At 36.5% G+C, this 18,627-nt stretch overlaps 1 protein-coding gene across 4 annotated transcripts in view; it reads right to left on the bottom strand.

The window, feature by feature from the left end:
* The window catches only part of si:dkey-162b23.4 (sodium/hydrogen exchanger 9B2), a 64,818-nt gene that overhangs the window by 2,252 nt on the left and 43,939 nt on the right, over positions 1–18,627 (bottom strand). The window contains exons 9-13 of one of the 4 annotated variants that reach the window (XM_062032936.1): positions 12,873–13,022; positions 12,636–12,744; positions 8,651–8,787; positions 8,337–8,559; positions 1–5,032 (exon numbers count right to left, since the gene is read on the bottom strand). The exon at positions 1–5,032 is cut by the window's left edge and continues 2,252 nt beyond it. In XM_062032936.1, coding sequence (XP_061888920.1) covers positions 4,971–5,032; positions 8,337–8,559; positions 8,651–8,787; positions 12,636–12,744; positions 12,873–13,022 — 681 coding nt within the window. In that variant the 3' untranslated portion in view covers positions 1–4,970. Of the gene's footprint in view, positions 5,033–7,238; positions 8,560–8,650; positions 8,788–12,635; positions 12,745–12,872; positions 13,023–18,627 lie in introns of those variants that run through there. The other 3 variants (XM_062032937.1, XM_062032935.1, XM_062032934.1) reach the window with 3 other exon arrangements.

Below are 18,627 nucleotides of genomic sequence, written 5' to 3'. Positions count from 1 at the left end.
CTGACACCTGCATTTCAGGCTGGCCACTCTCTGGAAACACTCCCCACCCACACTGCTTGGTGCCTCGTCTGAGCTGCTGTGACTTAGATTACCATAGTAACTAATTAGATTACCATAGTAACTAATTAGATTACCATAGTAACTAGTATATCATGCAAAAGCGCAGATTGCAAGCATTGAAAGACTTAGTATAGTTGAAGACTTACGGTCATTAGTAAACATCACTGCACATCATAATGACAGCTACACTTTACATCTTAAACATCTAAAAAAAACTATTTGGGAATGTCCGGCGGGCCAGATTGAAAAGTTTAAAGGGCTGCATGTGGCCCCCGGGCCTTAATTTGCCCAGGTCTGCTTTACGCTGTGATCCTGATAATGATATACATTATCTTAAATACCTCAAGTATCAAAAGTATCAATATTTGGATTTTAGAATCGATATGAAATCATAAGGAACTGGTATCGATATTTCAGGATCAATCCGCTCATCACTAATTCGCAGTAAAATGTAGCCAAACATGAATAGTATACATTAGTAAACAGCTGGACAAGGTTTTTAGTTGTTTTTTTTAACATTCTTTTTTAGGAAGTGTGGCACCAGTAGAGACATAATGTTTTATGCGGCGCTGATGTTGTGATTAATTCAGCAGCAAAGAGGAGCGTCAACATTTGCATTTCAAAATGATACAAATATGGGATTTTACAACATCACAAATAGTCGTCATCTACTCAGTTGTATACAACGTTTAAGCAGTTTTCGCGAGGAACCCTGAAATGTTGGTTGGTTGAAGTTTATTTCGAACACGTAGACATTTCAAAATGATACATCACATATTTGACATATTTTAATTTCTCTTTACACGTCCGAAAAGGAGTAGGAAGATGCAAAGCTTATTTATTCCGACCATGTTACATTTCATAGCAATCGCTCGCACATATGTTCACTTCCTGTTCTCAATTTGTAACACAATTTACATAAAGTATTTCTAAATGGTATGATTGATATGAAATATGATTTGTAAATATGGCTGTCTGGGCACCACAGCACAGCTTTGCAGAAAACTTTTACACTATATTCATCACCATTTTTTAATACTAAATACTGTATATTATTAATATTATAATTTATATAATACTAATATATGTATGATTAATGAACAATAACTAATGAATAATTATCTAGGAACTAATCAACTATTAACTAATGATTAATGAACTAATAACAAATGATCAATTAACTGATGCGTAATTTATTAATTATGAATTCATGATTACTTACGTATTAACTAATGAATAATTACCTCTTAACTAATCGTTAATGAACTAATAACTAACTTATTAATGAATTATGAATTAATGCTTAATGGACTACTAACTAATGATTACTACCTATGAACTAATGAATAATTACACATTAACTAATGATGAATGAACTTATAACTAACTTATTAATGAATTATGAATCAATGAACTATGAACTAATGATTAATAAACTGATAATTAACTTATTAATGAATTATGAATTAATGATCAATGAACTACGAACTAATGATTATTTACCTATGAACTAATGATTAATGAACTGATAACTAACTTGTTAATGAATTATGAATTAATGATCAATGAACTATGAACTAATTATTAATTACATATTAACTAATGAATAATTACCTATTAACTTATGTTAATGAACTAATAACTAACATATTAATGAATTATGAATTCATGATTAATGAACTACTAATGATTACTACCTAATGAATAATTACCTATTAACTAATGATGAATGAACTTATAACTAACTTATTAATGAATTAATGATCAATGAACTATGAACTAATGATTAATTACCTATAAACTAATGATTAATGATTAATAATTATATAATTTTATTATATAAATATCATGTGTGTAAATATTAGAGGTGGGGGAAATAATCGATTTTTAGATGCTTCGAAATTTAGACATGAACGATTAAAAAATCGATTAGTAAATGTCAACTGATAATCGACTTATTGATTGTACATCAAGTAATGCAGACAGTTCTAAAATATGGCTGACTGCAGAGCGCCACCTCACCGAGAGATCCGACCAGCTTCTTTATTATTTATCGTGTGAATGCTCCAAAACATTCTCACATATAGTTTTCTACACCAAAATTAATCTATTTATTCAACTTATTCAACTTCTCCTTCTCCAGATTGTTCCAACTTCAAACTGTTCAGCCTATTCGGGAATCGCAGGCTTTCCCTTGACAAATTCCAAAAATTCCCAGAGTTCCCAGAATTCCAGGTTTTCCGGGACATTTTCCCATTCAAAATTAATTGGCCATTTTTCAAACTTCCACCATTTCCACACTTTTCAACCGATTCAAACCATTCCACCTTCAACACATTCCACTCATCATGGACATTAAAACTATCGTTTTTCCAAGTTCCAAAAAATTCCAGGAATTCACAGAATTCACGTTTTTTTCAAACCCTTTTTTTTTACCTTTTTTTCTGGCGTCCACATTTTTCAACCCACTTCAACCGTTCCACCATCAAAACATTCCTCTTAATCAGGACAAAAAACGAAGTTGTTTTTCAAACTGGAAAAATTCCCGGTTTTCCGGAAATTCCAGGATTTTCTTAATACCATTTCTCAATTAAAAATGTTACTACTTCAACATTTCTTGACCGATTAGAAAAATTCCAACACCAACCATTTCAACTCATTCAGACCATTGACATTTGTTACCCATTTTCCAAAAAATGCACACTTTTCCCGAAATTCCTAAATGTTTTGGAAATGGGACATTCTCAAAGTTCCACAACTCCCACATGTTTCATCTGATTCAAACTGTTCCAACTTCAAAATTCAGTTTGTTTAGGAATTGTGTGCTCTATAATAAACAATCATGAACTGTTTTTGTTTTTTTAAGTTGCAAGTGATAAGGGCTTATTTGATGAAACAAAACAAATTGTACAACTGCATCAAGATACATAAATTAATCGTAATCGTGAGGTGTCCAAAGATTCTCAACTTCATTATATATTGTATATGCTAATGTATTTCTGTTGTAAAAAAAAAAAATTATATATCGATCGATATCTATAAAAGAAGGACAATATCGATATACGTCAAAATGCCAAATATCAGCGCTGTTATTCGGTCGATCCCTAGTTCATCCAATCAATGTCATCAAAAAGCAATAAGCTAAAAAAAGAGGGTAATTGTCAGAATAATTGTATAAGTTATCACAAAACTTTGTGTTGCCATGAGTTGCCGGCGAGAAGACAAATGCTGTCTTTGATCCTACCAAGAAGAAGGCTTGTAAAACTCCACTGTGTAGGATGGGAAGCAACATGAAGGTGTTCTGTTTCTTTGATGTATTGTAATCCACAGAAAGATTGTGTCTTGACCCGAGAGCTACAAAGCGCAGAGGAAGCAGAACCTGACTCCCCTCCAGGGACCTTTTCTTTGAACTGTTTGTAATCAAAGGCAATGGCTGTTCACGATCCCCCTCCCTTAGAAACAGCTGTTGCCATGTAATCAGGGAAAGTCCAAATAAAAGAGGAGGCGTACAATCTTCCGTCAGAGCGTGGTGACACTGTGCAAGGGTACAGGTGTACGCGTTTCTCCTCAATTGAGCCAAATTTAATTCTGTCCCTGTTTAATTCCTTGCTTCTTGTCTTGTTTAATAGATGTCATCAGTGTTTGAACCTGACAGTAATAATAAATAGTTAACAAATAAGCAGAAAACAGGCCAAAATAATGTTTTAGGAACTCACGTCAATGTTCCATTACTGCTCGCCTACAGGCTCTTTGGAGTAGACGTCGAAGCGAAAGTCTAAATCTTCTACGCGCAATACCGTATTTTCCGGACTATAGAGGGCACCAAAGTATAGGCTGCAGTTATATACGTTGTGCAAGGAGTTAATTACACAAAACTATTTTGCAAATGTTTATTTACATACCTTAATTGTTTCCCAATGGTGCCTGTAGCACGGCAGTAAAACGGCCAATCAAAGTCATGGTCATGGACCCACTAGCTGCGGAAGCTAGCTCTCCAATCAGCTTAACAGACTCAATAACTCCACGGTGACGTTTTGGTGAGTTTACGGAGGAATTTGTCAAACTGAAACAATACAAAAACAATGCCATGTAAGTTAATAAGACTAATACAGACACTAGTTCATGTGTTAGCATATTAGCTATTGCTAACGACGCTAGCTCCATTAAATTACGATAGCACGTACAAATATGCATGAAAACCCTCCTACAGACATCACACATGGGACGGGTTAGTAAGTCAGAAATGTTTTAGTTATATTGTAAAACGTACAAACGTTGCTTGGAGTGACTAATGAAGAATCCTTTCGAGCAGAAATGCTATGGACGATTGGAAGAGGGAACGGCACTTATACACCCGGTTCAAAGCATTAAACGGAAGAAAACACTGTAGACATTCACCCAGCAGCACCTGCAGTGAGAGAACTCGCCCAAAAATGGTGCCAAAGCACAAACAATAAGACACCTTTTCAGTGTCTTTGCATGTGTTTTATGAAAACTATTTACATTATGGCCATCAGCAAAAAAAAATCCATAAATTAGCCGCACCGATTTATAGGCCGCAGGGTTTAAAGCGTAAGAGAAAAATTAGCGGCTTATAGTCCAGAATTTACCGTATTTTGGTTCATAAAATGTTGACTTTGATTGCACAAAATCATTGAAATTGCCAGGAGTTCTAGAATTGAAATCTTGTTTAGCTCCATGCGGGTCAGATTGCGTTCACATTAGACCTCGCTTTTTATTTTATTTTTGTATTGCCAACGATTACATAAAAAGATGGGATTTGAGAAAAGAATCCGAATTGCGAACATGCTACCCTGCAGTGTGAACGTAGCCCTAGACTATTGTTTTGCTGGCAAAAACAAACCCCCTCCGATATAATGGCGGTGGCAGCCTCACACAGACCGCTGATGTCAGAGTGTGCTTTCATAGGTCACCGGTGTTTCGTCGTCCTCATCGCCACCGGCCGCAGTGCCTGGAGGAGACGCAGAGGGGACAGAGACATTTTGTGCTGTTGTGTTCCTCATAGTGCGGTCCAGAGGTAACTCCGTGGTTGGTGTCACCTTTAAATACTGTACAGGTCTTATTATTCTCATGTTTTTCCATCACAGATATCCTTATGAAATGGTAGCAGGTAAACATTTTTCAAGCTTTAAATTTTTGTGCTCTGATCAATGTTGAATACAGGTTGTTCATCAAGAAAATAACAGGAAAAAGAAGAAGATAATTCACTTTAGCAGGCATGCTAATTTGAACTTCATGAAAAAGACTGGACTGGACAAGGGATTGTATAGCCAATTTCTGTCTCTTCGACTCCCTCTCCACTTCTAACTGCTCCAAATGCAAAAATCATGAAAAAAAAATCATCAACAGTACAAACAATATTTATTCTATTCGCTAACTTCCTTTATCTGAATAGCCATTTGTGATTTATAGCAGTGGTCCCCAACCACCGGTCCGTGGATCGATTGGCCGCACAAGAAGTTTAAAAAAAAAAGAAATAATAATAATTTTTATAATTGTTTTTATTAAATCAACATAAAAAACACAAGATACACTTACAATTAGTGCACCAACCCAAAAAACCTCCCTCCCCCATTTACACTCATTCACACTCAATCGCACAAAAGGGTTGTTTCTTTCTGTTATTATTATCCGTGGGACAAATTTTCAAGCGTTGACCGGTCCGCAGTTACAAAAAGGTTGGGGACCACTGATTTATAGCATGAAATAACAAATATCTTGCAGTCATGTTGTTTATGTTTCAAAATGAATCAACTATTCAATGTCAAAATATAAAGAGTAGAAATAATGAACAAAATGTCAGCTACTGTCTTGTTGTAAAACACCAATGAAAATGAAAGTTAGCATTTAAAGGCCTACTGAAACCCACTACTACCGACCACGCAGTCTGATAGTTTATACATCAATGATGAAATCTTAACATTGCAACACATGCCAATACGGCCGGGTTAATTTATAAAGTGCAATTTTAAATTTCCCGCTAAACTTCCGGTTGAAAACGTCTATGTATGATGACGTATGCGCGTGGCGTCAATCGTTGAAACGGAAGTATTCGGACACATTGTATCCAATACAAAAAGCTCGGTTTTCATCGCAAAATTCCGCAGTATTCTGGACATCTGTGTTGGTGAATCGTTTGCAATTTGTTTAATGAACAATGAAGACTGCAAAGAAGAAAGCTGTAGGTGGGATCGGTGTATTAGCGGCTGGCTGCAGCAACACAACCAGGAGGACTTTGACTTGGATAGCAGACGTGCTATCCGACGCTAGCCGCCAACCGCATCGATGATCGGGTGAAGTCCTTCGTCGCTCCGTCGATCGCTGGAACGAAGGTGAGCATGGGTGTTGATGAGCAGATGAGGGCTGGCTAGCGTAGGTGGATAGCTAATGTTTTTAGCATAGCTCTGTGAGGTCCCGTTGCTAAGTTAGCTTCAATGGCGTCATTAACAACAGCATTGTTAAGCTTCGCCAGGCTGGAAAGCATTAACCATGTAGTTACATGTCCATGGTTTAATAGTATTGTTGATTTTCTGTCTATCCTTCCAGTCAGGGGTTTATTTCTTTTGTTTCTATCTGCAGTTAAGCCCGATGCTATCACGTTAGCTCCGTAGCTAAAGTGCTTCGCCGATGTATTGTCGTGGAGATAAAAGTCACTGTGAATGTCCATTTCGCGTTCTCGACTCTCATTTTCAAGAGGATATAGTATCCGAGGTGGTTTAAAATACAAATCCGTGATCCACAATAGAAAAAGGAGAGAGTGTGGAATCCAATGATCCAGCTTGTACCTAAGTTACGGTCAGAGCGAAAAAAGATGCGTCCTGCACTGCACTCTAGTCCTTCACTCTCACATTCCTCATCCACGAATCTTTCATCCTGGCTCAAATTAATGGGGTAATTGTCGCTTTCTCGGTCCGAATCGCTCTAGCTGCTGGTGTAAACAATGGAGAAATGTGAGGAGCCTTTCAACCTGTGATGTCACGCTACTTCCGGTACAGGCAAGGCTTTTTTTACCAGCGACCAAAAGTTGCGAACTTTATCGTCAATGTTCTCTACTAAATCCTTTCAGCAAAAATATGGCAATATCGCGAAATGATCAAGTATGACACATAGAATGGATCTGCTATCCCCGTTTAAATAAAAAAAAATCATTTCAGTAGGCCTTTAAACGGCTATACTGTAGCAAAAGTCATCACATGTCTGCCACAATCATGTGTGTTCTTAAATGTGTATTCCACCTCTTCCATGTCGAGAGCAGTTTTGATTTGGTAAACAACTGAAATGAATGTGTTGTTTTATCCAGACGCATACATTTGTCCAAATGTGGCCAAGTAGACGCATTGTGGGTTTCCTGGACGTCGTCTACATCGCTAAACGAAATATCTACAGAAGAGATCCCTCTGCCATCTTCCACTAGTTTGTTTAATATATAAATCACCTACTTGAATATTCCCTCTTCTCTTCTACGACTCGCTCGTCGTCATTTGGGATGTCTGTTGTGATTTCCCTACATGGTTCCATGACTCGCCATATCTTGCCTCTGATTGGCCTGTCCCTAATGTTTTGCCCTAATCCTAACCACTCGTGACTCATCATAGTAAACAACCAACCAATCATGGATGTTCTTATACGTAAACGATCTTCTTATAGGATGTTTGGAGTTGCTTCGCTACGTAGCTTCGATTTTTAAGTATCATTTTTAATGGAAAACCGTAGTTTTTACCACTTGATTATCAAAAACCGTACTCATTACGAGAAAACTGTAGTTGTTGGCAGGTATGGCAAAGAGACGGATCAAGATTTTAACACACACTGTAGGTCGGAAAAAACTAAGAAAAACGGAAATATTTTAAAAATATTTTTACAGAGATAAAAAAGACGGATTTCCGACTATAGACGAAACAATCACATGTCTGTATCTGTAGTTGTACTGACAGTATTTGGTCGGTACCCATAAAAGTACCAAATTCGGTATCCATCCGTAATACACAGGCATTGTGTGATTTATATATTTCTGCTAACAATCTATTGTCGACATGCTGACAAACAGAAAGGGTCATTTTAGTGCAGTGCACTCACAGGGTAAGTTTACTTTAGTTGGAGGTTGATTGGGTGGATGTGATACTGTAAATACATGGCTGTGGGAATGTAAAGAGGGAGAGAGTCACTCACTACTTGGACACGACAAGGAGGCACAGCTACTTGGATCTGAGCAGTGTTTACGTGAAGGAGAACACCCACACACACTTTATACCTACCTAAGAAAAAGGCGGATATATTCGGTTTGACTCGCTCACCACAAGCGGAGTTCTTTGGTTTTTGCAGCAGACAAGGTCCACACAGGCCTATGATAAGAGCTCCCAGAGGCGCTGTGAGGAGGATGGCAAGCACAGCCACGGTCAGCACGTCCATGCCGTACTTCTGCAGCTCCGGGTCCTGCTTCGTCCGGGCCGTGTCCAGAGCTGTGGAGCCGATAGCCGCCTGGTGATGGGAAACACAGTTGTTGTTTTTTTAAAGCTCCCTCGATTTAACAACCAAACCAACGTATTTTTTGTTGTTGTTGAGAGAATACCTGCACTGTGGCTTTGGGCATCCACGCTAGCGCAATAAACACCTTCTCTCGTACGTTAAAGCCGGCAAACAGCACGCAAACGTAGGTGAAGAGGAGTCGAACCAGCAGGGCAATGAGCAGAGAGGCTATACCCAGACCTGCATAATAGAACACCACACATACAAACCACACCGTCACATTCATATCATTCCCATTCTTGCTTTTTCAAGATTAAAATTCAAATTTATTTTTTTGACTTACTAGATAGCAGAGAACAGCAGGCACATTTAAGCTAAAAGTCTACATTACAATCTTGATTTGTTGCTATTTCAAATCCCTTGTGGTCCTTGTCCTAACTGTGTATCATATTTCGCCCCTAGGGATGTAACGATATTAAAATTAATATCATGAATATTGTCAGCAAAATGATCACGGTCATTATTGTCACGGTATTGCTAAATAAGTACTCTTTCATACTTATAGCCAAGTTTTATTTAAACCAGGGGTCCCAAACTAGTTAAAAAAAAAAGTTAAAACAAACAAAAAACACGTTTAAAAAAAAAAGTTAAGTAAAAAAAGTAAAAAAAAAAAAAAGGAAAAAATAAAATAAAAATGTTTTTATTTTATTTTTTTATTATTAGTCTTAAAAATCTGTCCTTTCTAATCTATTTTCTACCGTTTGTTACTCTCTGTGTCTCCTAAACACTCAGGCAAATCATATTGTCTAAAAATGCATTTTCCCATCGATATTGTGTGGCTATTTGTTTATTTTATTTAATTGTTTAAATCAGGGGTCCCCAAACTTTTTGACTCGGGGGCCGCATTGGGTTAAAACAATTTGGCCGGGGGCTGGGCTGTGTATATATATATATATATATATATATATATATATATATATATATATATATATATATATATATACTGTATATATATATTTGTGTATATATATATATATATATATATATATATATATATATATGTATATACAGTATATATATATATATATATATATATATATATATATATATATATATATATATATATATATATATATATATATATATATATATATATATATATATATATATACTGTATATACATATATGTATATATACATATATATATATATATATATATATATATACATATATATATATATATATATATATATATATATATATATATATGTATATACAGTATATATATACATATGTATATATATATATGTATATACAGTATTTTTTTTAATGAATTTATTATGGGTCTACTGAAAATGTGAGCAAATCTGCTGGGTCAACAATTAAATAAAATAGACAAATAGCCACTCAACACACTTTCTTGGCATCTTATAAAATAATATTGTTCTGGCTACGTTTGAGCCATATTTTCATTTGAGTGTTTAAATATGTTTATCTTTTTCCGTTTTAACAATAAAGAAAAAAAACATGTGTTGGGTGAGTCACGCAAATTCACTTCTTGTCGGCATATTCCATCTATCATACTCTCTGTCTAAAAGAGCACAGCCTGTAGGTTCAATGTGCACAATTGAATGTATTAGTTGCAAAGACAGTAATGTGTTAGTTTAGTTGGGGAATGTAATTTTAATGGGGAAAGAGGCTAAGGTTAGCATTTAAGCTAGCTAGCACGAGTTAGCATATCGCGTAAACGAGCAATGTCATCGATCTGTGAGTTGATCAAAGTGTTATCCTTCACAGTTTTTTGAGAATTAAAAATGGTCATAGAACAATGGAATAGAACTTTACTCTCATTGCATTTAAAAAGTACAACAAAATTAGTTTTAGTACAACCCGTCCAAGAACAGACACACGATATACAGTGACGGGGGAGACAGAACAGGAAGACTGATGGGTCGCCACCTAGTGGCGTCCCATAAAGAGGTAGGAAGCAAAGGAAAACATTGGGGGAGGAAGAGGAAGAAAAAAAAAGCTTCTCCTCAACTAATCTTCTATTGGGGGGCCCTCAGTTTGAGACCAGGAAAAAACCTGGAGCAACAATAAGCACATATGAACACGTGTTACGGCACACAAAAACTTGACTTGCAACCGGGAGGCGGAGGGCATCCGGTCTGAAGCTGCTCCGTAAGTCACCATACCACGGGGGGGTTGAATAGGCAAAGGCTTGGGGTGTATGTATATCTGTGCAGTAGGGTTGTACAGTATACCGGTACTAATAAAGTACAGCGGTACTAATGAAAAAAAACAGTACAATGCTGCTTCTGCAAAATACCGGTACTTAAATTTTTCCGCGCCGTTGTCACGTCGTCACATTGCTGGTAAAACGAGCAGAGGCTCATGTTAGGCAACGCACACACACAGAGAGTACTTACAAGCAGAAATAGTGTAGAGATAGAAAAGGGAGAATGGACGCATTTTGGCTTAAAAACTAAGGATAATGTTGACGCTATAAACACTGACGTGCCGCTCTGCAAGAGCTCTTGCTCTTGTTAGCCGTTAGCTACGTTTCTTACAAGTATCATCCCTGCAGGCCAAGAATAGCTAAACATGCTTCGCTACACACCGCAGGAGGATACAATAGCTAACTGCTAACAGCAAGCTAGCGCTCCTGAATGTAAACAAATGCCATGAGTGGGTCTATACAGACATAAACTATAACGATACCAAGTACAAGAGTTGTATATGGTCGATACTACAAGTATTACATCTTTACTTGTTTATTATCACAAAAATGTTTGTAATTTTTTTATCATTTATAAACTAAGGAAATACTGTACGTCCCGACTATTATCATCCAAAACTAATGTAAAATATCAAACAACAGAAGAATAAGTGATTATTAAATTTTAACAGAAGTGTAGATAGAACATGTTAAAACATAAAATAAGCAGATATTAACAGTAAATTAACACGTAGATTAATAATCCATTTTCTACCGCTTGTACCTCATAATTTTGACAAAATAATAGAATGATACAGTATATGACACAATATGTTACTGCATACTGACGCAGACTAATTAGGAGCCTTTTGTAGATTAACTACGATCTAAGTATTGGACAGGACGTCGGAAATGTGTAAATAAAGTTGTACTTTATATAAGAAAAAAGTGGACATACAAAACGGTACAAAACGATCATTTTATCTTGTTATCATCTGTCGTTCATTCATTCACCCGTAGGCTATCAATCTCAACAACCACAATGCACCTGCTCCCTGTCTTTTTTAACACACAGTTTGCCTCAATGAATTGTGGAACATGCAGTATCTTAGTTAACCCTTTGTTAGGCTATGAAGTAGAAAAAACTCAATTCATTGTCAGTGTTTCTCAAATAATCAATATCAAATACATGTATGAATCAAATCAATTTCCTTTTAACTCTTTTTAACTGTAAATAATAGAAGATTAATTTATCAGCAATTAAATCAAGTATGCAAATTATGAATGATCATCACACATGAACTATATAACCCATAAGTTACAACACCTTTGTTTGTTTACTTACTACTAAAAGACAAGTTGTCTAGTATGTTCACTATTTTATTTAAGGACTAAATTATTTTTACATTGCAATAAAAACGTACAATGTTTAATGTACAATAACATTTTCTATTAAAATAAAGTCAATAATGACATTCTGGTGCCCTTTGTTTTCAAAAGTATCGGAAAAATTTATTTTAATACCGGTAACAGTAGTAGTACATGGGTGTGTGTTATGTCCATAAGCCTGCATGGGGTCACGGAACAGAGTCAACATCCTAGGTGTCTTTGAAGACGGGGGAAGGGATTTTTATTAGGGTCTTTCGCTGCAATGGTCTCGCTGAGGTGTTTACACCAAGGCCATTGCGGAGGGACCTGAGTTGTAGATAAGGAACTGCGGGAAGTTTTACCGTGGTTTAACGTTACATCCCTAAGCGCCACTAAACCGTCTGCTAGCGATTGCATCTGTCAATCGCACAACAACACAAGAATGCTGAGTTCAAGGTTATTAACACATGCGTGTTGAAGTAGTGTTCCACTGTGTTCTCACCAACTACTTGTCCTTCCAACTCTGACACTCGTATCTCTGCTCCAATGAGGCCGAAGAGAAGGGGCTGAAACACATCCCACGCCCAGCCCACCACTTCCTCCACACGCGCCTTTGACACACACACACACACACACACACACACACACAAATATTAATTCTGCTTGTCTATGAGTGGAAAAACAGACATTGTAATAAAGTCGTTTGTAGACATTCGATAGCAGAAGAAGTCATTGTTACCTTTTCTGCACCCCATCCGAGACCAGCAAGGAATGCCAATACGAGTGTGCAGAGGCCTCCAGAGCCGGGAAAGCCTGCCACACCGCTGCCAAACACAGCAAAGACGGACAGGCCGAGCACCAAGAAGGATCGCTTCATCACTAAGTGTTTCTACACGGACAAAACACAGTCAATAAGGACATTTAGTGCAAGTTTATTAGGGGTGTGGGAAAAAATCGATTCGAATTCGAATCGCGATTCTCACGTTGTGCGATTCAGAATCAATTCTCATTTTTAAAAAATAAATTTTTATTTTATTTTTATTTATTTTTTTAATTAATCAATCCAACAAAACAATACACAGCAATACCGTAACAATGCAATCCAATTCCAAAACCAAACCCGACCCAGCAACACTCAGAACTGCAATAAACAGAGCAATTGAGAGGAGACACAAACACGACACAGAACAAACCAAAAGTAGTGAAACAAAAATGAATATTATCAACAACAGTATCAATATTAGTTACAATTTCAACATAGCAGTGATTAAAAATCCCTCATTGACATTATCATTAGACATTTATAAAAAATAAAAAAAATGAACAATAGTGTCACAGTGGCTTACACTTGCATCGCATCCCACAAGCTTCACAACACACTGTGTCCAATATTTTCACAAAGATAAAATAAAGTCATATTTTTGGTTCGTTTAATAGTTAAAACAAATGTACATTATTGCAATCAGTTGATAAAACATTGTCCTTTACAATTATAAAAGCTTTTTACAAAAATCTACTACTCTGCTTGCATGTCAGCAGACTGGAAGATCCTGCTGAAATCTATGTATTGAATGAATAGAGAATCCTTTTGAATCGTGAAAATATCGTTTTTGAATCGAGAATCGCGTTGAATTGAAAAAAAAAACGATTTTGAATCGAATCGTGGGACACCCAAAGATTCACAGTCCTAATGTTTATGCCCTTGAGGCAGACGTCAGCAGGGCTCATGCACATATGTAATGTACCTCACAAACAACCCTCACATTAAAGCCGCCATTGTGTTATTTCTTTTCAAGAGACAATACTATAGAAATGTGCACACAGTCATTTATTACAAAAGCAAATTATGAATTATGTTAACTAGATTTGTTCTATTCAAACTTTTTACAGCGAACATGGCAAGTAATCTAGTACCAACTGATGGTGCCGATATAGAGGTACCATACCATACCAACTTTATTTATAAAGTGGATTAAATCAGTCAAGAAAACTTCAATATGTTCTCCTAAATACACTCGTGTCATAGATCGGGGGTTCTTAAAAGGTAACTGCATGTTTTTTTTTAAATTTGACTATACTTTCGCAATCGTTATGCGAGACAAGAACACATGTTTTTTTTTTTTACGATTTTAAAGATGATTAAAAACGCTTGAAAAATGCGGGTTTTGGGAGTCACCGTTGTAGCCTTCAAAGTCTCTAAAAAAACTTCAGAACCCTACAGCAACGTTTTATATACACACTGCAAGTATATATATAATGTAGTAACATACACCTTCATAACAATATGTATTATGTAAAATTTACACACTGCAATTATATATATAATGTAGTAACAGACACCTTCATAACAATAGGTAATATGTACAATATACACACTGCAAGTATGTATATAATGTAGTAACAGACACCTTCATAACAATATGTAATATGTACAATATACACGCTGCAATTATATATATAATGTAGTAACAGACACCTTCATAACAATATGTAATGTGTTCAATATACACACTGCAAGTATATGTATAATGTAGTAACAGACACCTTCATAACAATATGTATTATGTACAATATATACACTGCAAGTATATATATATATATATATATATATATATATATATATATATATATATATATATATATATATATAATGTAGTAACAGACACCTTCATAACAATATGTAATATGTACAATATACAGACTGCAATTATATATATAATGTAGTAACAGGCACTTTCATAACAATATGTAATATGTACAATATACACACTGCAAGTATATATATAATGTAGTAACAGACACCTTCATAACAATATGTAATATGTTTTATATACACACTGCAAGTATATAAATAATGTAGTAACATACACCTTCATATTAATATGTAATATGTAAAATATACACACTGCAAGTATACAGTGTATATAATGTAGTAACAGACACCTTCAAAACAATATGCAATATGTTTTATATTTACCGTCTTTTGATCATTTTAATCATTTCCAAGACTGATTTCTTTCATTGATTTCTGTTTCATAGCAGCGCATGTCTGACTTCTGATTCTGTTCCTACTTCCACAATCAAACATGGGTGTCTTGTCTAATCATGGCAGACTTGGTAACAGACAACGAAGACGACTATTTTCGGACAAATGAGGATTTACAACCTTATACTTTTGAAGCTGAATATACTGCTGTTATAGAAGCGAGCACGAAGAAAGAGTGAGACGTTGGAGCAGACGGAAGCCGAGGGAGTGAGGTGAAAGCGACAATGCTATAAATATGGCACTTGGAGACAAGCTATTTTGACATAAATGGATTGGTTACCGAAAATCAACAGGAAACGCGCCCGGCCAGCTGGACCAGACGAAAAACTGTCCATTGAGCGTGTCACTTTAATATTGATCATGATACACGCAGCACGTCATGTGTGTTATTACAACTACAGTACATACACTGTCTTGCTATCTGTGTACAAACAAAACATGAAATAATACTTTACAGATACTGTAATATGATTGTTCATGTTTTTCAGTCAGTACAGATTGGTGTCTTATCACATTGTGTTGTGCATTAGAGACTCAAACGTGTTTAGTGTTGACGTTGAAGATAGCTTATCTCTTGCCGTCGCTAGCTTTTACGGCTAATACCGTAGCATGGCGATGTGTTCCTACGCTCAAAAAGAGTTCCACATTAGGTCCGCTCTTACAATAACAATGTTGCTACAGTTTGGTTATTATACAGGTTACAGAACTTAAATTAAGACTTAGACTTAGAGACTTCCTTTTGTTGTCATTCAAATTTGAACTTTACAGTACAGAATGAATGAAGTGTTGTTGATGGGTTTTGATAGCATTTGTAACGTGATTTAGAGGTAGAATTGATTGCTCCCATTATCTGCATTTCTAGCCACCTAGAGCGAGCAGATTTGTATATATTAGACAGTGAAAAAGACACAAAAAAACGTTCTTCTTGTCTCTCAAAAGGGTTGTGAACGATAGGCAAAGTTCCAAAATAAGTGCAGTTCCCCCAGGGCTGGGCGATATATAGAATATACTCGATATATCGCGGGTTTGTCTCTGTGCGATATAGAAAATGACTATATGGTGATATTGGAGTATACGTTGTCACGCAGTTGCTTTTAGCTGCGGGCATTACACTACAGGCTCTTCTCACTCTTTCTTGTCTCTCCTTCTCACAGAGACATAAAACAAGCGCACCTTCTTACATGCGTCACTTGGTACTGTCACTTGAGCAACGTCATACGCTCTCACAGAGCAGAGAGGTAGCGATAGTGGGTAACGTTAGCTGTGGTGCGAATCTGGTAACAAATGAAGGAATAATTAATTCCCAAGAAAAACAGCACGGGGTCCATCGCCTGGCGGTGGTTTGGCTTCAAGCGGGAAGATGTTGAACAGACAACCGTAATATGTCAAGTGTGGGGCAAAAGCGTTGCTACAAAAAGTAGCATCACTGCTAATTTGTAGCTTTTGAAAAGTCACCCGCTATAGAACGAAGAGTGCTTGAAACTCTGCATGTCAACATCTCCGTTCGGTGCCACACCAACAAAATGCCCAAGCAACCATTTCCACATCAACACCGTATGAAAAAAATAGTCAACAACAGGAGATGACGTACGCAGGAACCTACCACATAGCGAAGGACATACACTATTTGATTTCCTATTATGCAGCTCATTTTTATTTGACAGTTATTGACATATCTTGTGTGACATCATGCACAAAATTGCCCTTTATTTGTTTTAAACTATTGTAGTGGCGTTCTGTACAAAAAGTGCACTTTAATTTAGTGTTGTTTTGATATGTCAAAGTGCACTCATAACTTTTTTAAAATGTCTCTGACAATCTTGCACTTTCTGTTTTGGAAATGACATGAATGTTTGTGCCACTGCTTAATAACTGTTTAATAAATACACTTTTGCTAAATTGACTTAGTTGTGATTTCCCTCTCTGCATGAAAGTTTAAAATGAGCATATATTAATGCAGTATGAAGAAGAATGTTTTAATGTAGACACATAGAATCATCATACTGCTGTGATTATATGCATCAAGTGTTCATTTAAGGCTAAGGCAAAATATCCAGATATATATGGTGTATCGTGACATGGCCTAAAAATATAGAGATATTAATAAAAAGGTCATATCGCCCAGCCCTAAGTTCCCCTTTTCCACTACAAAGGGGCCCGGGAGCCCACTCAAATATTAACACTGAATTGGTAATCTTTATTTAATAGTTATATCTAACCTGCTAACAGTTTGGAACCATGTCAAATGATATGAAAGCCTGTGTTAATCACAATGATTATTATTCATACAACATGTAAACTTGAGGTTTAGGTCAGGCTGATTAGAAAAATAAGTACTAAATAATGAATGTTTCTTAACTAAACTGTCAATAATATTAAATTACAAATGAAAATACAGTTCCACCACTTGCACATAAGAATTTGTTTTATGGATTTAGCTCCAGACTTCTGTGTGTTTGAGCTTGACATTACTGCCCAAAAAGGTGGAAAAGGGTATTACAACTGAGTACAGTTGCGGCCCATAGCTGAGAAACACATTTTTTGGTGGCCCAACAAACAAACTATGATATAGATGATCATTGACTACATTTTTTGCAATAGCTCCTTAAAAACAGCAGAGCGCTCCTGCTATGTATACTGTAAAACATTATTTTACTGGCAGCTTTATGGTAAATATAACAGTGGTACTGTTTTTCAATTTATAGTAATGCACTGTAAAATAGTAACTGTAAATTTTTGCGATTAAAAACTGGTAGCTCAATCCCTAAAATGTTACTGTAAAAACAACAGTTTTTCCATTTACATTAATTCACTCTAACGATGAGGTGAGAAGCTCTGCCATCCGGGGGGAGCTCAAAGTAAAGCCGCTGCTCCTCCACATCGAGAGGAGCCAGATGAGGTGGTTCGGGCATCTGGTCAGGATGCCACCCGAACGCCTCCCTAGGGAGGTGTTTAGGGCACGTCCGACCGGTAGGAGGCCACGGGGAAGACCCAGGACACGTTGGGAAGACTATGTCTCCCGGCTGGCCTGGGAACGCCTCGGGATCCCCCGGGAGGAGCTGGACGAAGTGGCTGGGGAGAGGGAAGTCTGGGCTTCCCTGCTTAAGCTGCTGCCCCCGCGACCCGACCTCGGATAAGCGGAAGAAGACTCTAACAATTACCATAGATTTTACGTTAAACTGGCATTTTAGTCACCATAATTGTACTATAAATAAAACAATGATACCATTTTGAAATGTATTGGGTGTAAAAAAAAACACCAACAATTTTACAGTAAAATTCTAGAGACTGAGATGCCAGCCAACACCTTATCCCAGTTATTCTGAAACTGTGGTACATGTACCACTAGTGGTTCACAGGCTCCATCGAGTGGTACGCCAAAGAACCACTTGATTAAAGTACAGTGTTTAATTAAGTACAGTGTTCAAACCTGTTGTTACAGTGGCCG

This window comes from Entelurus aequoreus, linkage group LG22 (genome assembly GCF_033978785.1).
Source record: "Entelurus aequoreus isolate RoL-2023_Sb linkage group LG22, RoL_Eaeq_v1.1, whole genome shotgun sequence".
NCBI lineage: Eukaryota > Metazoa > Chordata > Actinopteri > Syngnathiformes > Syngnathidae > Entelurus > Entelurus aequoreus.
Note: the sequence above shows the minus strand (reverse complement) of the source record. Positions and strands in the feature narration are given on the sequence as shown.